Source organism: Heteronotia binoei, chromosome 10 (genome assembly GCF_032191835.1).
Source record: "Heteronotia binoei isolate CCM8104 ecotype False Entrance Well chromosome 10, APGP_CSIRO_Hbin_v1, whole genome shotgun sequence".
NCBI classification, from domain to species: domain Eukaryota; kingdom Metazoa; phylum Chordata; class Lepidosauria; order Squamata; family Gekkonidae; genus Heteronotia; species Heteronotia binoei.
Window position 1 is genome coordinate 96,451,043 of NC_083232.1, and position 19,766 is coordinate 96,470,808.

At 47.3% G+C, this 19,766-nt stretch overlaps 2 protein-coding genes across 5 annotated transcripts in view; both read left to right on the forward strand.

Moving 5' to 3' along the window:
* The window catches only part of BRD9 (bromodomain containing 9), a 41,249-nt gene extending 32,524 nt beyond the window's left edge, over nt 1-8,725 (forward strand). For all 3 annotated transcript variants that reach the window (XM_060247806.1, XM_060247807.1, XM_060247808.1), the window contains exons 15-17: nt 3,695-3,794; nt 6,237-6,404; nt 7,825-8,725. In XM_060247806.1, coding sequence (XP_060103789.1) covers nt 3,695-3,794; nt 6,237-6,404; nt 7,825-7,922 — 366 coding nt within the window. In that variant the 3' untranslated portion in view covers nt 7,923-8,725. The remainder of the gene's footprint in view (nt 1-3,694; nt 3,795-6,236; nt 6,405-7,824) is intronic.
* Nucleotides 8,726-14,056: 5,331 nt separating this feature from the next.
* The window catches only part of LOC132578361 (palmitoyltransferase ZDHHC11-like), a 67,749-nt gene continuing 62,039 nt past the window's right edge, over nt 14,057-19,766 (forward strand). Inside the window, exon 1 of one of the 2 annotated variants that reach the window (XM_060248305.1) lies at nt 14,057-14,198. The gene's annotated coding sequence lies outside the window, so the exon portion shown is untranslated. Of the gene's footprint in view, nt 14,199-17,461; nt 17,562-19,766 lie in introns of those variants that run through there. The other variant, XM_060248306.1, reaches the window with a different exon arrangement.

The following is a 19,766-nucleotide window of genomic DNA, read 5'->3' on the forward strand; positions in this document are numbered from 1 at the left end:
CTTTAAAAAAGGTTCCAGAGGAGATCCGGGAAATTACAGGCCAGTCAGTCTGACTTCAATACCGGGAAAGTTGGTAGAAACCATTATAAAGGACAGAATGAGTAGGCACATTGATGAACACGGGTTATTGAGGAAGACTCAGCATGGGTTCTGCAAGGGAAGATCTTGCCTCACTAACCTGTTGCATTTCTTTGAGGGGGTGAACAAACATGTGGACAAAGGAGACCCGATAGATGTTGTTTACCTTGACTTCCAGAAAGCTTTTGATAAAGTTCCTCATCAAAGGCTCCTTAGAAAGCTTGAGAATCATGGAGTAAAAGGACAGGTCCTCTTGTGGATCAAAAACTGGCTGAGTAATAGGAAGCAGAGAGTGAGTATAAATGGGCAGTCTTCGCAGTGGAGGACGGTAAGCAGTGGGGTGCCGCAGGGCTCGGTACTGGGTCCCATGCTCTTTAACTTGTTCATAAATGATTTAGAGTTGGGAGTGAGCAGTGAAGTGGCCAAGTTTGCGGATGACACTAAATTGTTCAGGGTGGTGAGAACCAGAGAGGATAGTGAGGAACTCCAAAGGGATCTGTTGAGGCTGGGTGAGTGGGCGTCAACGTGGCAGATGCGGTTCAATGTGGCCAAGTGCAAAGTAATGCACATTGGGGCTAAGAATCCCAGCTACAAATACAAGTTGATGGGGTGTGAACTGGCAGAGACTGATCAAGAGAGAGATCTTGGGGTCATGATAGATAACTCACTGAAAGTGTCAAGACAGTGTGCGTTTGCAATAAAAAAGGCCAATGCCATGCTGGGAATTATTAGGAAGGGAATTGAAAACAAATCAGCCAGTATCATAATGCCCCTGTATAAATCGATGGTGCGGTCTCATTTGGAGTACTGTGTGCAGTTCTGGTCGCCGCACCTCAAAAAGGATATTATAGCTTTAGAGAAGGTGCAGAGAAGGGCAACTAGAATGATTAAAGGGCTGGAGCACTTTCCCTATGAAGAAAGGTTGAAACGCTTGGGACTCTTTAGCTTGGAGAAACGTCGACTGCGGGGTGACATGATAGAGGTTTACAAGATAATGCATGGAATGGAGAAAGTAGAGAAAGAAGTACAGTATTTTTTGCACCATAAGACTCACTTTTCCCCCCCAAAAAAGTGGAGGGGAAAGTGTGTGCGTCTTAAGGAGCGAATACTGCAAAAAATTCACACAAATGCCTATAAATTCACACAAACGGCTCTAAAAACTAGGTGCGTTTAATGCTCAGGTGCATCTTATGGAGCGAAAAATACGGTACTTTTCTCCCTTTCTCACAATACAAGAACTCGTGGGCATTCGATGAAATTGCTGAGCAGACAGGTGAAGACGGATAAAAGGAAGTACTTCTTCACCCAAAGGGTGATTAACATGTGGAATTCACTGCCACAGGAGGTGGTGGCGGCCACAAGTATAGCCACCTTCAAGATGGGTTTAGATAAAAATATGGAGCACAGGTCCATCAGTGGCTATTAGCCACAGTGTATGTGTGTATATAACATTTTTTGCCACTGTGTGACACAGAGTGTTGGACTTGATGGGCCGCTGGCCTGATCCAACATGGCTTCTCTTATGTTCTTATGTTCTTATCTCAGAAAAGCTCCGTGTCATTGAGAAGGCTGCTGTGTTGTCCTGGATAGAACTGGCACATTGGAACCAGACTAGTCCAGATTCAAATCCTTTTGCCCACGGAGCTCACTTGGTGCCAGTGTTCCCTCTAAGCTGAGTTAGTGTAAGCCAGCTCACAGCTTTTTAGCCTCTGGCTCACACCTTTCTGTCTTAGCTCAGGAAGGATGGCCCCAGAACAAACTAACTTAAGCAGTAGCTCACAGCTCTATTGCCAGCAGCTCACAAAGTAGAATTTTTGCTCACAAGAGTCAACAACTTGGAGAGAGTATCGCTTGGTGCCCTCGGAAAGGTACCAAGCACGGCTTATTTCTTAGGGTGGCTCTGAGACTAAAGTGTCATAATTGAGTGAAAAGTGCCCTGAGCTCTTGGAGAAAGAGCAGAGAAAAGAAACTCATTAACTTTCAGTGAAGCGATGAAGTGCAAATTGAGCATCATTAAGGCTCATTTGGAATGTTTTCCAGGATACGTGTGAAGACATGATTGGATGTGACTGTCCATGTCTCTTGAAGCATTTCTCCTTTGGTGGAACAGCGCTGCTCTGGCCTGTCATGCCCTCTGAGGTTTTCCCAACCTCCGGAGAGCCTTTTCTTTCCCTCCAGTAACCTGCCACAACCACCTGACCCGTGTAGGAATTGCCTTCTGGGAGGGTCAGGATTCCCAACTTCTGAGCTTTGCCTCTGGGTCTCCTGCTGCCCACAGGGACCATTTCCTGTCTTGCGCACCAATGGGGGAATAGCCACTTGCCACCTGACCCCCCCCCTCCCTCTCCACAGGTGCTACTTTTAAAATAGCATCTCCAAGATGCTGGAGGCCTGCGTGGTACAGAGAACCACTCCCAGCATCAAAAGTTATAAAGCATTTATTGAAGAGAAAATATTCACCAGCATTCTTTTAGCACGGCGCCAGATTGAGCAAGGGATTCAAAAGAAATGGGTAAAACACAATTCCTCTGTCCCTCTCTCTACACGTGCCCTATCAGATATTAGAATATAGGACAGGCTCCTTAGCTTAGAATGTTACAGATTACTCTTAGAATGTTACAGATCTCAGCCAGTTTGGTGTAGTTTCTAAGTGCACAGAGTCTTATCTGGGCGAACCGGGTTTGATTCCCCACTCCTCCACTTGCAGCTGATGGTATGGCCTTGGGTCAGCCATAGTTTTCATAGGAGTTGTCCTTGAAAGGGCAGCTTCTGTGAGAGCTCTCTCAGCCCCATCCACCTCACAGGGTGTCTGTTGTGGGGGGCGGGGGGAGGTAAAGGAGATTGTGAGCCGCTCTGAGACTCTGAGATTCAGAGTAGAGGGCGGGATAGAAATCCAATATCATCTTCCAGAGGCTCCATTACCTTTTAGTTCCCTTCAGCTGCCCAGGCCAGCACATGGCAATGGCCTCCTCTTCCAGACCTCAGTTAAGAGTTCTATCTTGATGGAATCAGCACCAAAAGACCCCTCCTCCTTGCAAGGAGTTTTTACCAGTTCTCTTTCCCCACCCCCTGACCAGGTCAAGCTGGGTCAGAGAGGCTTTTCCTGAAGTCTCCACCCAGAGCTTTCTTCCTGAAGTCCTAGTATTAAAAACCTCCAAATCTCTGTTCTCCACTAGGAGGGGAGGGGAGACTAGACCATCTTATTGTCCGTAGCTGGACCTGTTAGCATTTCTTAAGAGGTAGCTGACTTTGACACTGAACTGCCTTTCCCCTCCCTGCCTGTTCTCTCCCTAGAGAGAAAAGCTTAAAACCTTCTGGTAAAGGCTTGCCAGGTCAGACATCCGCCCCCAAAATCCATTCTTCGCTCTCCTTAACAACTGAGGATGCCTTCAAACAGAGAACACTGCATAGATTTTGGCACCGGAAGGTTGTGCTGAAACTGGCCTCCTAATCGTGTGTTTTGACTGCCAAAGTCATGCATTTCGCAGATCGTCCTGCTCGAGGTTATACTTACTGTTAGGAGAAAAGGCCATTTTGAAGCACCAGCAATTCCACCATTACAAAGGTTTTGTAGCTGATATCTTGATAACTGAGATCCTTTCTGTTTTTTTCTCAGATCGGAGAATCCATTGGAGACAGTACCAGTTCTGTTTTGGATTTTCTATCCATGAAGCCGTACGATGTATCGCTTGATATATCCATGTTGAGCTCGTTGGGTAGGTTGTTGTCATGATGTTGTCAAGCGTGGAAGGTACACTTCAGTAGTGTGCTGCAGGACTTGGTTTCTTCTAGGGCCAGCCGAACATGGCGCAGCTACAAGTCTGTTAATACAACATTAGTTTGGTGCTAGTTAGAGAAGTTATACAGTTGGTGTGCACTAACAGAGTAAAGTAGTTCACAGCCTAAGAAGCATTGAGATACCTCTAGCCTCTCAAAAATATGCTTCACCCTTTTAAGAGACTGGATGTGTTGGCTTATTTTAATTGAGGAAAGTAGGGGTCTCCAACATGGTGCCCACCGATAAATTTTTTTTGTGTGCTCGCCACGTGTTTTTAGAAAGTGGGTGGAGCCAGATGAGGCTTTGCCCAGCAAGGTTTCTGATTGGCTATTGTACACTTGATTGGCTGTGCAGTTCCTTTGGCAGCACAAAGCTCTTCACTGTACAACTGAAGGTAAGCTGCAGCAGCCATTTTGTGGCTCCGCCTCCTGAGGCAGCCATTTTGTCTCAGACTTCTGAAGGTGACCACAGGTTCAAAAAAAGTCAGGGACCCCTGGAGTAGAATCCAACAGTCGCCGGAAAGTATAGAATAATTAGTGTTGTCTAGAATAGCTGTTAAATGCTAAAATGTATTTTACATTAGTCCTCGTTTCTGCTATATTACACGTGCAGTATTTTGAAATAAGGTTAGTGTTATCTTTGAAAGTGATCCACAATGGTCGTCCACCCCTGTCCAATATAACACTTTTTGCATAATCTGTGTAGATTAATGCAAGAAGCAGTAATTAACACTTGCAATGGTGCTTATATTTACAACATACATAAAGGTAGATAAATTAATGAATTTGTGCATTTGATTATTGTGTTAATTTTGGATGGCATTTTATAAAACAGTAGATTTTGAACATAGAGCAGATCTGGAACATAAACCCTGAATAAAGCCCTAATTTCCAGTGCTACGTTTGGCACGCTGACTTGGAAAGTATTCCGTTAAACTTCTGTGTTTCACAGGACATCTCATTAAGATCCAGGCAGCAGTCTTTTAAATATCAGTGACAGACTAAAGCAATTTTATTATTTCTTTTAAGAGTGTACATGTATTTGGCAGATCCAAGCGGGCAGCCGTGTTGGTCCGAAGCAATAGAACAAAGCAGTAGACAAGTGGCACCTTTAAGACCAACAAAGTTTTATTCAGAATGTAGGCTTTCGTATGCTCTTAAGCGGACTTCATCAGACAAAACTGGAGTGGCAAGCCATCTTTAAATATAGAGAAAGTGGGCAGTGAGTTGGTATGTAGAGTCATGGGAATGTTTTTAGCAGATTAAAAGAATCACAAATTGGGGTCTGTGTTTGTTTGTTTGTTTGGTATTGTTAACTAGGCTGTAACAGCAGTGGAGGGTGATAAAAAGCAGATATGTCATTGGTGTGAATTGCCATAAATCTGGGTGTCAACTAAGAAGCCAGAATGACACCCAGATTTATGGCAATTCACACCTATGACATGTCTGCTTTTTATCACCCTCCGCTGCTGTTACAGCCCAGTTAAGGATACCAAACAAACACAGACCCCAATTTGTGATTCTTTTAATCGGCTAAAAACATTCCCATGACTCTACATACCAACTCACTGCCCACTTTCTCTATATTTAAAGATGGCTTGCCACTCCAGTTTTGTCTGATGCATTTGGCAGTCACTGGTTTTACAATGGAACTGCAGATAATGTAGACCAGGAGAGCAAATGGCCAGACCACTACAGGACCCTCCTGAGCCCAGTTCCACTCTTCGGAGTCCACTGAAGTCAGTGAGTTTAGAAAGGTGTCACTCTGCTGAGGATGACACTAGTAGTTTCATAAGAACATACAAGAAGCCATGTTGGATCAGGCCAATGGCCCATCCAGTCCAACACTCTGTGGCAGACAGTGGCCAAAAAAACCAGGTGCCATCAGGAGGTCCATCGGTGGGGCCAGGACACTAGAGTCCTCACACTGTACGCAAGAGAAAGCACCAAGAACACAGAGCATCACTTGCCCCAGACAGAGAGTTCCAACAGTACACTGTGGCTAATAGCCATTGATGGACCTCTGCTCCAGATGCTTATCCAGTCCCCTCTTGAAGCTGGCTATGCTTGCTTTCCAGTTACGTCTGAGAACTGCCACTTAAGTACTGGTAAAATTAGAGGGGGGAAATTATTATTATTCTTTTATAATTTAGTCGGCAGCATGTTTTTTAACTATTTTTGTTTTACCATTTGCCGGAAGCCTCCCTGAGCCCCTGCATCCAAGAGAGGGCGGGATCAAAATCTTAACAAAATAATAAGTAAATAAATTTTCATGGGGCTTTAATGTGAAAAGAACATGTATAGGGCAGAGGGAAACAGCGGGTTCTTCTGATCATTCATAAAAAAAAACCCCAATTCACAATCAGTGGTTTGTCGCACAGGTAAAGTGAAGAAGGAACTCGATCATGACGACAATCACTTGCACTTGGACGAAACAACAAAGCTCCTACAGGATCTTCACGAGGCTCAGACCGAGCGGGTGGGATCCAGGCCTTCCTCCAATCTCAGTTCCCTCTCCAACGCTTCAGAACGAGATCAGCATCATCTAGGTAAATCTCCTTTTTACACGGTGACCAGTGTCCCCTCTCAGCTGCGGGGTTTTGTGAGCAAAAATTCTACTTTGTGAGCTGCTGGCATTAAAGTGGTGAGCTCCTGCATCAATTAGTTTGCTCTGGGGCAGGGGTGGCCAACGGTAGCTCTCCAGATGTATTTTGCCCACAACTCCCATCAACCCCAGCCATTGGCCATGCCGCCTGGGGGAGCTGTAGGCAAGAAACATCTGGAGAGCGACCGTTGGCCACCCCTGCTCTAGGGCTATTTTTCCTGAGCTGAGACAAAAATATGTGAGCTGGAGGCTTAAAAATGGTGAGCTGGCTCCCACTAACTCAGCTTAGAGGGAACAATGAGGGTGACCCCCCTGAACTTCCTTCATTCCCTTAAAAACTCAGCCATTGGTGAGATTCCGGGCTGGTGAATGCGTTGCCATCAGGAGCAGACCAACCACCAATAGTTGTGGTTTAAGGACCTACCTCACAGGACTGTTGCAAATGCAAAAATTAAATAGCCCCCTTGAAGATGGATGGTCCTGAAGTCCTTGAGGGAAGGGGAAGCCAAAAATATAGACAAACGAAGATGACCGAGTTCCCTTCGGCGTCGATTTATTTTTAGTTAAAATGCAGAGTCCACATTATGCTGTATTCAACACAGCTGACTATTCAGTTATTAACACAACTGTGAGATAAACTCACAAACAAGACTAATCGCAGGCAGAAAACCAATCAAAATCCTAAATCATATAGATTTGTTATACGTTGATGCTTCAGAATTTTAAAAAGAACGGCTCTGATGCACTGTCCTCGAGCAATTCTTCCACGGCCTCGGGGCCACCACAGAAAAGGGCAGGGGTGGAATTCTAGCAGGAGCTCCTTTGCATATTAGGTCACACACCCCTGATGTAGCCAATCTTCCAAGAGCTTACAAAAAAGGAACCTTGTAAGCTCTTGGAGGATTAGCTACATCAGGGGTGTGTGGCCTAATATGCAAAGGAGTTCCTGCTACAATTCCACCCCTGGGAAAGGGTATGCTTCCCAGTGTTCCCTCTAAGTTGAGTTAGTGTGAGCTAGCTCACAGATTTTTAGTCTCCAGCTCACAGATTTTTGTCTTCGCTCAGGAAGGAGAACCCTAGAGCACAATAATTTATGCAGCAGCTTACAACTTTATTGCCAGGAGCTCACAACTTTAATACCGGTAACTCACAAAGTAGAATTTTTGCTCACAAGACCCTGCAGCTTAGAGGGAACATTGGCTGCTACCCATCTTTGGTCTCACACTTCTTAATAGAAGGGTCTGAACATGAGTCAGTTTGTAGTTCACTGGGCTTGGTGAATTTGTTATTGTAAATTTAAAGAAAACGTTGACATTTCTAAAGTAGCGGTAAATCATCCTGTTAATTTATCATTTTTCATGCAGGGAGTCCCTCTCACCTAAGCGTAGGAGAACAACAGGACATGGTCCACGACCCCTACGAATTTCTTCAGTCTCCAGAACCTACAAATGCCAACAACTGAAGTCTCAGACATGCGGTTTATGTCTTTAAACTAACATGTTCTATAGTGTTCCATCCAATAGTATGCATTTCAGTGTGTCCTCTATGTGGGCGAGGATTGCAAAGGAATAATGCATGTGCACATTTGTAAATTGTAAACTCCCGTAGCGACTAGTATCATGGAATTTGCACCGTACCTCATGCAAGACGTTCTGGCAACAGTTGCATATCTGAGCTCTGAAGGCCCAGGTGCAGATTACGTATTTAAGGATCCGTATCAGAAACAGTATCCAGCTGTCTTATCATGCTGTCAGTCATTGAAAGTTTTATAATATGGCCATACGGAAGCTCCTCTGAGGGACTCTTTTTCAGTGGCAAGATGAGTTCTGGCGTGACACTGTCTTCCTGTTCTCCCGGCTCTTTAGAGTTGTTGACTGAGTAGTGAAGAAGCCCTCGATTTCATCTGTTTTTTTATTGCATGCAAAATTAAGACGTTCCGAAGTGTTCATGACTTAATTGGCTACAATTAAGTCACGAACACTTTGGAACGTCTTAATTCTGCATGCAATAAAAAAATAGATGAAATCGAGGGCTTCTTCACTATCCAGAAATTCAGACTCTGCCAAATTCTCCGTGTTCTAAGTGTTGTATATATGAGCAAAACCGTACCTGTACAAAAGGGGCAAACGTTTGTGTCGTTTTTAAATGAAGTATTGGAGATTTGATATTGAATGGCCTTTTTTTTACAATTGATATTATGTGTAAACTAGAATTAGTTGTTCGTGAAGAGTATTGTAAATAAAGATTAATAAAATTCAAAATGTACCTGTGGTGTTTCCAGTGTAGAACTTGTTTGACGGTTCTTGATGCACTGAACAATCAGCGATCTTTCTATCGACCTGCAAAAGCTTATTGGTGAAACAGCACATCAAACAATTAGCCATGAAATTCTAAGTAATTAGCTAAGTCCCATCTGTTATAACGTGCTTACATTGGTGAGGTCTGACACCGATTGGCTAGGCTGTTGTGATGTCACCACATATCCTGGTGTTCAGGAAATCAGCTGCAGCAGAATGTTTGCAGTTCAGATTCTGTGAAGGAAGGGACTGTCGTGTGTTCAGCTGGGATTAATAGCCCACACAGACATGGAGTTTTTCTGTAGAGGCTGCCTAGGAAGTGGAAAACATGGTGGCTGGCTAAAACAGGGGTGGCCAAACTTGCTTAACAAAAGGGCCACATAGAATAAACGTCAGATGTTTGAGAGCCTTAAGACATGAGCATCAAATGAGGGAAGGAAAGGAAGGCAAATACATGGGAGAAGGGGAAAGAAAGCAACTTTAAATGCTTTCTCCAAGCTGCCAGTACGCTTGACTTGGAGAAGTGATTTGAAGAGAGAAATGCCTTCTTCAAGCCAGCTGACAGGGTGGTGCACAATATGTGTGCAAGAGACCAAATTCATGAAATTTCGTTCATGAGCCAGTTTGTGCCCATCCCTAATTCCTGCATGCACCCCTGCCAGGGTGAATGCTACCTGAACCCAGCTTCCGCTGGGATTGAACTTGGGTCGTGAGCAGGGAGCTCTGACTGCAGTACTGCAGCTTTACCACTCTGCGCCACGGGGCTCTTAATAACAGAAAAAAGGGAGAGCCAAAAGCCACATCCAAAGGAAAGGATATAAATAACTAACCTGATAAACTTGGTGGGGGAGAAAACCACACCTGTCTCTATGTGTTGGGAGAGGAGGAGTCTCTTCACTATGATAAAGCTATTGAAGGAAGTATCTACCTTAGCATGGTTGAGAAGTGTGTGGTTTCCCCGTGGGACTGGGGGCACATTCTAGCTTGGGTGGAAAATGCCATCATTTGTTTGGCAAGGGGGAACTCGGACCACACTATTTGACATTACATCAGAGCAATTCATAAGAACAGAAGAGAAGCCATGCTGGATCTGGCCAATGGCCCATCCAGTCCAACACTCTGTGTCGTACAGAGGCAGGGCTGCCAAGCCCCTGGTCCGGGCAGTTTCCCCCACCTGGGAGGTTCCCAACCCACCGGCCCACATTGGGCCAGCAGAGGAAACCTCCCCCAACATTGCCAGCGCGATAATATCACCCGGAAGTGACATCATCGTGTCAGTGATGTTGCGTGGCGGCCATTCTAGGCGTTTCCGGAGAACTCTATGGTTTTCCCTGACACACTAGCCATTTGGGAGGGAAAACTCTATGGTACAATAGGTATCATAGGTACCATCGCTCCAGCGATGTCAGGGGAGGTTCCCCCCGCCAGCCCAATGTGGTCGCCCACTGGAAGCTGGGAGGGACCTGGCAACCCTATACAGAGGCCAAAACCCAGGTGCCCTCAGGAGGTCCACTCTAGGAGCCCTCCCACTGTGGCCCATGAATGTCAGATGCTGGAGGGAAGGAAGGAAGGAAGGAGATAGGGAGGGAGGGAGAGGTGAAAAGAAAGCAACTAACTTTGAATGCATTCTCCAAGCCGCCAACTGGCTTGGTTTGAAGAAGTGATTTAAAGAGACAAGTGCTTTCTGCAAGCCGGCCGATGGGGCGGTGGGGGCTCCGAGAGCCACACAATATGGTGTGAAAGAGCCACAGTTTGGCCACCCCTGCTCTATACCTTGTGGCTAATGGAGGTCCTGACCACACTGATTATGGCTAATTGATTATGGTTTGGTGTTTATTCTATGTGGCTCTTCCATTAAGCAAGTTTGGCCACCCTTGGATTAGGTTCTGTGAAGGCCAACGGTAACAATGGCAGCACCCACAAAAGAACAAGTGGCAACCCATATCCTTGTCAGTTGGTTACCATAGCAACTCCTCTCGTTGGTTCTAGGACCACCATTCCAAAGAGGCAGACGTTCCAGCTCCAATGGACACCATCACAGGTTGTTCTACCTATAGAGGGTCAAATTTCAAGGTATTTGGTGGGGCACGAAGACTGGATAGGAGACTCTGTGGTAGCTGTGAGGTACAGGTACAATTTGGGATGTGTATTTTCTTGAGGGACCTCTAAGGGATGACCTTCTAATGGTCTTGGGACTTTGGGGGTGGAGCCAGGAGACTTTGGGGTGGAGCCAGGAGACTTTAGGGGTGGAGCCAGGAGCAAGGTTGTGACAAGCATAATTGAACTCCAAAGGGAGTTCTGGGCATCACATTTAAAGGAACCACATACCTTTTAAATGCCTTCCCTCCACTGGAAATAATGAAGGATAGGGGCACCTTCTTTTGAGGCTCATAGAACTGGACCCCCTGGTCCAATCCTTTTGAAACTTGGAGGGTATTTTGTGGAGAGGTGTTGGATGCTCTGCTGCAAATATCTAAAAAAACAGGTCCCTGCAAAGCCCCAGATTCCTGCAGATCCATTTTCCATTATACCCTATGGAATCGGTCTCCATAGGGAACAATGGAGTGCCCAGCAGACATTTCCCTCTCCCCCCACTGCTTTCTGATGACCCTGAAGCGGGGGGAGGGCCTCCACATCAGGGGATCCCCTGCCCACACCTGGGGATAAAACAAACCGGAAACCACAGTGTATAGATTAGTAAAACACACAACAAACACTGTGTGATTATATGCTGCAAATAAATGCTTTAAACATTTAATTTATACATTTCTTCATAATTCTTTGTACACCAATCACTCTGCACAAACTTCTCATTAGTCCAAAGTCCATAAACAAAATTCCAATAGTTGATACAACTCTGGATACTTGTAGAAATGTGGTACCAAATTCTGCCAATTACTTCCTCCTTGCTGATAAACGCAGACAGTACCGGTAATTATTATTCCTTCCTGAGGTAGCAGTCCTCAATCCAACAGGTACGGCTACATAAATCCCAGGTTTAAATCGTGTTTCATTATCACTTCTACTTGGCCGTTTTTCTTTCAATCCAGAACCCGTGCTTAGGTTACAGCTCACAACAGCTTCCTAAAAATCTTTCTTTTTTTGCACAAATGGTTCTGGGTTGAAAGATAAATGGTCAAATAGAAGTGGTAATGAAACACGATTTAAACCTGGGATTCGCGTAGCCGTACCTGTTGGATTGAGGATTGCTACCTCAGGAAGGAATCATAATTACTGGTACTGTCTGCGTCTATCAGCAAGGAGGAAGGAATTGGCAGCAGAATTTGGCACCACATTTCTACAAGTATCCAGAGTTGTATCAACTATTGGAATTTTGTTTATGTACTTTGGGCTAATGAGAAGTTTGTGCAGAGTGATCGGTCTACAAAGAATTATGAAGAAATGTATAAGTTAAATGTTTAAAGCATTTATTTGCAGCATATAATTACACAGTGTTTGTTGTGTGTTTTACCCACCTGGGAATTGGCAACCCTAACGCAGGACCTGGAGATGTCCCAGAATTGAGGTTGATCTCCAGACAACAGAAATCAGATCTCCCTGGGGGAAAAGAACTATGCTTTGAAGGGTGGACTTTATGGCCTTATACCCGGCAGAGCTCCCTCCCCTCCCCAAACTCTGCGCTTCCCAGGTTCCACCCAGGGCCGGTGCATACGAGTAGGCCAAGTAGGTGACCGCCTGGGGCGCCACCTGGCCTAAGGGTGCCATGAGGCGCCCTGTCTCCGCATGCCCCACACCTGCTGCCGTCCTGATTTCGCCGGGGAGGCGTGGCAGCTAGCGTGCTCAGAGTAGGCTTGCCAATCCCCAGCTCCCAGCAGGAGTTCTAACACTTTTTCAGGCTCCTTCCCACCCCCAGTCAGCTGGCTGGCGGGGGGGAGCCCCGCCCCCCAGAGGACCATGTGCCTTTCCCCCTCCGGAGGCTTCCTCTTGGGATAGGGTGTCTGTGTTACTTTGAAGAAGTTGGCAGCAACTCGTGAGTAGAGAGGCCAATCCCTCACTTCAGAGTCGCCTGAAATGGGGGGGGGAGGGGGGAGGGAAATGTCTGCTGAGCACTTCATTATTCCCTATGTGGAGATCAATTTTCATAGGGTATAATGGGGAATTGATCTGGAGGTTTCGGGGGCTCTGGAAGAGCTGTTTTTTGAGGTAGAGGCACCAAATTTTCCGTATAGTATCTAGTGCCTCTCCCCAAAGTACCCCCCAAGTTTCAAAACGATTGGACCAGGGGGTTAAATTCTATGAGCCCCAAAAGAAGGTGCCCCATCCTTCATTATTTCCTATGGAAGGAAGGCATTTAAAACAGTGTGCTGTCCCTTTAAGTGTGATGGCCAGAACTCCCTTGGAGTTCAATTATGCTTGTCACACCCTTGATCTTGGCTCCGCCCCCAATGTCTCCTGGCTCCACCCCCAAAGTCTCCTGGTTCCACCCCCAAAGTCCCCAGATATTTCTTGAATTGGACTTGGCAACCCTAGCTCAGAGCCCAGCTCTGATTGCGCCTGCTGCCTTCCGGACTTCACTGAGGCCTCCCGAGCCTTGGGAGGCCTCCGCGAAGGCAGGGGGCGTGGCAGTGACATCATTGATTATGTCATCGGGGCATGTGCACACAGCGTGTGCAAATATGACACTGGGATGGGTTCTGGGGGTGGAGAAGTGGGATTTGGCCTGGGGTGCAGGAACCCCTAGTGCCGGGCCTGATTCCATCCCCCCTCCAAATCTCCACAGACTGTTCCACCTGGAGTTGGCAACCTAGGGTTGCCAATCCCCAGGTGGGGGCAGGGGATCCCCGGGTTTGGAGGCCCTCCCCCCGCTTCAGGGTCGTCAGAAAGCAGGGGGAGGGGTGGGAAAGGTCTGCTGGGAACTCTGTTATTCCCTATAGAGATTTATTCCCATAGAAAATCATGGAGAATTGACTGTGGGTATCTGGGGGGGGCTGTTTTTTGGGGTAGAGGCACCAAATTTTCAGTATAGCATCTAGTGCCTCTCCCCAAAATACCCCCCAAGTTTCAAAAAGATTGGACCAGGGAGTCCAATTCTATGAGCCCCAAAAGAAGGTGCCCCTATCCTTCATTATTTCCTATGGAAGGAAGGAATTGAAAAGTTGTGCCGTCCCTTTAAATGTGATGGCCAGAACTCCCTTTGGAGTTCAATGATGCTCGTCACAGCCTTGATCTTGTCTCCACCCCTAATGTCTCCTGGCTCCACCCCCAAAGTCTCCTGGCTCCAGCCCCAAAGTCCCCAGATATTTCTTGAATTGGACTTGGCAACCCTATGGCAACCTGAGGAGACAAGTACCCTGTCCCCTTAATGCGGCCATGGGCAGCTGAAGCTCATCAGAGCAAGGCAGGTCCTCACTTCCCTTCAGCTGCTGGCAAAGAGAAGGAGCCTCCATGGGCTGCCCTACTTCTGAGTCAACAAGCTTCAGGTGAGCTTTAGAATGCTGCTGCAGCACAGCAAAGGAGGCCTTTGAGCAAGCCAGCTGCAGGGTCGCTCCTTCCTCAGAGGGGAGATCTGGAAGCCTGGAAGTGAAAATGTTAGAGGCCTTCAGCCCTGAAACAGCTGGGGTTGCCAACTGGCCAGGGAAGAACTGCCTTCTCTGCCCCGCCCCCCCCCCCCCCCCCCCCCCCCGTGCCTCAAGTGTTGCGGTCACGCACTGTAAAAGCAAATCATGCACTTTTGAGCCACTTCCAATGCACTTCCCAGTTGGATTCTGCCAGTTCACACAGTAAAATCCAGTTGGAAAGTGCACCGAAAGTGACTGGAAAGTGCATGGTTTCGTCTGTGTGATCACAGCCAAGCTCAGGGGTCCTCAAACTACAGCCCGCGGGCCACATGCAGCCCGCTGAGGACGTTTATGCGGCCCGCCGGGTTATGGCAAAATCAGACCGGAAGTGACGTTCGATCTAAACTCGCGTTAGCAATGCATACTTCCGGCACTGGGCTGAGGCGGCGGAGACAGAGTGTGAGGTGATACCGAGGTGAGGTGAGTTCCCAGGCCGGGGTGTGTGGTGTGGGGAAGGGAGAGAGATGCAGAAGACGGAGAACTGACGGCCCGCGGCCTTGTACAGTAACGGCAGTCCGGCCCTCCAACAGTCTGAGGGACAGGGAACTGGCCCCCTATTTAAAAAGTTTGAGGACCCCTGGCCAAGCTGGACAAGGGATGCTAGCTTTGGGTTGAGAAATATCTTGGGATTTAGAGGGTGGAGCCCGAGGAGGGCAGGGTTCGGGGAGGGGGGGACCTCCGTGGGTCATCATGCAACACAGCCCACACTCCAAAGCAGCCATTTTCCCCAAGCAATCTCCGTTGCCTGGAGATTAGTTGTAATAGTGGGAATTCTCCAGACACCGCCTGGAGGTTGGCAACTTTAAGTCCTGACCGAGTTTGGTGTAGTGTTTAAGTGTGCGGACTCTTATCTGGGAGAACCGGGTATGATTCCCCACTCCTCCACTTCCACCTGCTGGAATAGCCTTGGGTCAGCCATAGCTCTAGCAGAGCTGTCCTTGAAAATGCAGCTTCTGGGAGAGCTCTCTCAGACCCACCCACCTCACAGGGTGTCTGTTGTGGAGGAGGAAGATAAAGGAGATTGTGAGCCACTCTGAGACTCTGAGATTCGGAGTGGAGGACAGGATATAAATCCAATATCATCTTCTTCTGTAGTATGCAGGACTGGATCAAAGTGTTTCATGGCATCAGCATTGTTTGCCAATATCTGCAGATCACAGTCGGAACTGTGATGATAATATTGGATTTATATTCTGCCCTCCACTCTAAATCTCAAAGCAGTTTACAATCTCCTTTACCTTCCTCCCCTACAACAAACACCCTGTGAGGTGGGTGGGGCTGAGAGAGCTCTCCCAGAAGCTGCCCTTTCAAGGACAACTCCTGCAAGAGCTATGGCTGACCCAAGGCCATTCCAGCAGGTGCAAGTGGAGGAGTGGGGAATCAAACCCGATTCTCCCAGATAAGAGTCCACACACTTAACCACTACACCAAACTGGCTCTCTTCCTTTCAGAATGCCAGGCCTTATTTTGGGCAGGAGTTCACAGGAGCAGAGCTCCAGAGCCTCTAAATTTTGTGGTGCTCTTTCTTTCTTTCTTACCCCCACCCCCCAACAAAATACTGGCTTCTGGGCTCTATTGTTCAAACTAGGGTTGCCAAGTCCAACTTAAAAAATATCTGGGGACACTGGGGGTGGAGCCAGGAGACTCAGGGGATGGAGCCAGGAGCTAGGTTGTGACAAGCAAAATTGAACTCCAAAGGGAGTTCTGGCCATCACATTTAAAGGGACCGCACACCTTTTCAATGCCTTCCCTCCACTGGAAATAATGAAGGAAAGGGGCACCTTCTTTGGGGGCTCATAGAATTGGACCCCCTGGTCCAATCTTTTTGAAACTTGGAAGGTGTTTTAAAGAGAGGCACCAAATGCTATCCTGAAAATATGGTGTATCTACCTCAAAACACAGCCTCCCCAAAGCCCCAGATACAGACTGATCAATTCTCCATTATACCCTATGGGAATTGGTCTCCATAGGGAACAATGGAGTGCCCAGGAGACATTCCCCACCCTGCTTTTTGATGATCCTGAAGCGAGTGGAGGGCCTTCAAACCAGGGGATCCCCTGCCCCCACCTGGGGATTGGCAACCCTAGTTCAACCCCCCCCCCGTGAGAATTCTGTTGAACTCTAAGATGTGACAAACTTTCTAGTATTTCCCCCCACAAAAAATTGGGAAAATAACCAAAGCATAGAAAGCAGACAGATGGAAATCTTCCTCATGCCACTGTGGCCACATAGGAGAAAGTAAATTAAAAAGTATGATGGGAGTAAGGTTTTATTCTGACAATTATAATTCAAGAAGCGTTTTAAAGAAAATGCTGCACTGATCTAATTTAGTCCACCTTCTGGTTATGTCAGGGAGGTGCGGCATATGCAAATGAGTTTTGCTAATGAGCTCCAGCTCCTCTTCTTCTACTAAACGACCCCTGCAAAATGCAATATACAAAAACATCTTATTGAACGTAACTGCAATTTGTATGCAAATTAAAGACACCCTCCTCCTTTTTGTTGGCCTTCCTGGGGGTGGGGGCACCTCATCTGGCTTTTGAGTAACTGCTGCAGGAAATAAAGCAGGAGTCAAGTGGCACCTTTAAGACCAACCAAGTTTTATTTAGAATGTAAGCTTTCGTGTGCTTTCTAAGCACGCTTCATCAGACGAGGGGATCAGGCATTGGGGCTGGAATACATGCAGTTTGTTGATTCAGAGGGCAAACTCACTGACCACCTGGTCACATAAAACAGTGTGGCTTGGCCATTTGGTCTGGAGAGCCATAAAAGGTAATAAAATTCCCTGCCAAATGGTGTTTCTGCAAATCTAGGTGAATCAATTGGGCGGACTACAACTAGGATATACACGTCCTTTTGTGATTTACCTAAATTTGCAGAAACACCATTTGGCAGGGAATTTTATTACCTTTTACGGCTCTCCAGACCAAATGGCCAAGCCGCGCTGTTTTATGTGACCAGGTGATCCGTTAGTTTGCCCTCTGAATCAACAAACTGCATGTATTCCAGCCCCAATACCTGATTCCCTCTTCTGATGAAGTGTGCTTAGAGAGCGCACACGAAAGCTTACCTTCCAAATAAAACTTGGTTGGTCTTAAAGGTGCCACTTGACTCCTGCTTTGTTCAACCGCTTCAGACCAACACGGCTGCCCACCTGGATCTATCTGCTGCGGGAAATGAGTGCTTTTGTAGGAGGATTGTTATCAAAATTCAAGATCCCTGCAGGTGAGTGGTGGAAACGCTGTCGATCTAGGACCCAGGAGGAGTCCCGGCTTGCAGAGAAGCGGGGTGGTGGAAACTGTTTCCATGGCTGCCCAGAGTCAGTGGCAATGCAGGAAAGAAATTAAGCTGTCCTGCCTCAAAGTTGGGAAAGGCCAAGTGGGCAGGCTGGGATCTGGGGGGGGGGGGGTGCAGTTGGGGGGGCTCCCTGTCTTGCCGAGGCCAGATCTTGGTGGAGTCTTTTTAGCCAGGCTGGCTTCCCTCTCCTGACCCCTTTTTCTCCCTGGCCTGGCGAGAGGGAGCTCTGAAGGGAAGACTGTGCCGAGGTGAGTAAAGGCAGAAGGGAATCCAAAGGTTGCCAACTCCAAGTTGGGGGATTTCTGGAGATTTGGGGGATGGAGACCAGGAGAGGGGAGGGCTTGGGGTAAGGAAGGCAACTCAGCAGAGATTCCATGGAGGCTACCTTCTAAAGCTGCCGTTTTCCCCAGAGGAACTGATCTCTGAAAGTCTAGTTCAGGGGTGGCCAAACTTTAGTGTAAGAGCCACATAAAATAAATGTCAGATGTTTGAGAGCTGCAAGACAGGGAGTGGGGGCGGAAAATAGATGGAGGGGAGGGAGAAGAGAGAGGTGGAAAGAAAGGAACTTTAGAAGAAGAAGAAGACATTGGATTTATATTCAGCGCTCCACCCTGAATCTCAAAGTCTCAGAGCGGCTCACAATCTCCTTTTTCTTCCTCCCCCACAACAGACCCCTCGTGAGGTGGGTGGGGCTGAGAGGACTCTCACAGCAGCTGCCCTTTCTTTATTTTTCAGATTTCTATCCCGCCCTCCCCGCCGAAGCAGTTTAAAACGATTTAAAACAATTTTGGTGCTAGTGTTGATTTCATTAAGTTCAGCGATGTTGGGCATCTACTTATACTATAATTCAGCTAAAGGCAAGTCGAAATAGGGCAGTTTTACAGGCCTTGCGGAACTGAGCAAGGTCCCGCAAGGCCCTTACTTCTTCTGGAAGTTGGTTTCACCAGTGGGGGGCCACAATTGAGAAGGCTCTTTCTCTGGTAGCCTTCAGTCTTGCCTCCCTTGGCTTGGGGATTGACAATAAGTTCTGCGATCCAGATTGGAGTACCCTCTGTGGAACAAGTGGGGAGAGATGGTCCCTAAGGTAGACAGGTCCTCGGCCATATAGTGCTTTAAAGGTGATAACCAGCACCTTGTAGCAAATCCAGAATACTATTGGCAGCCAGTGCAGTTCCCGCAGCCTTGGCTGTATGTGCTCCCGTATAGAGAGACCCAATAACAGCCTGGCTGCCGCATTCTGCACCAACTGCAGTTTCCGGATACGAGACAAGGGCAGCCCCATGTAGGGGGAATTGCAGTAGTCTAGTCTTGAGATGACCGTTGCATGGCTCACAGTTGCTAGGTCGCTGCGCTCAAGGAAGGGGACCAACTGTCGTACCCTCCTAAGGTGAAAGAAGGCGGATTTCGCAGTGGCTGCTATCTGGGCCTCCATTGCCAAGGTGGGCTCCAGCAGCACCTCCAAGCTTCTGACTTTCAAGGACAACCTCTGCCAGAGCTATGGCTGACCCAAGGCCATTTCAGCAGCTGCAAGTGGAGGAGTGGGGAATCAAACTCGGCTCTCCCAGATAAGAATCCGAGCACTTAACCACTACACCAAACTAGCTCTTTAATTTTAAATGCCTTCTCCAAGCTGGCCAACAGGATGGAGAGGGCTTGGAGAGCCACACAATATGTGTGAAAGAGCCACATGTGGCTCCTGAGCCACAGTTTGGCCACCCCTGGTGTAGTTATAATTCCAGGAGATCTCCAGGCCCCACCTGGAGGTTGGGAACCTTAGTGGGTGAGAGTTGTAGACATTTTCAGAATGTGTCTCTAAAGTCTTTGGAGCAAACAAGGGAATACAAAATCTAGAATCATGTGTGGGGAATAGATAGGGTTGTTTCTTTAAGGTCAAATTAGGATAGTTGCAATGGTAAATACCTGTTAGGCCTGTAACCACTTCAGGCACATTCACACATGCTAAATAATACCGTTTCAGTCCACCTCAGCAACTTTTTGCAAGTGTATTTTGTGTTTCACACAGTAAAATTCAGTTGCAAAGGATCCTGAAAGTGGATTGAAAGTGTGTCACTCGCCTTACACCGCTCTGATGCTCCTCTTCTCAGAGGGGCTTCCGTCTGATTTCACACTACC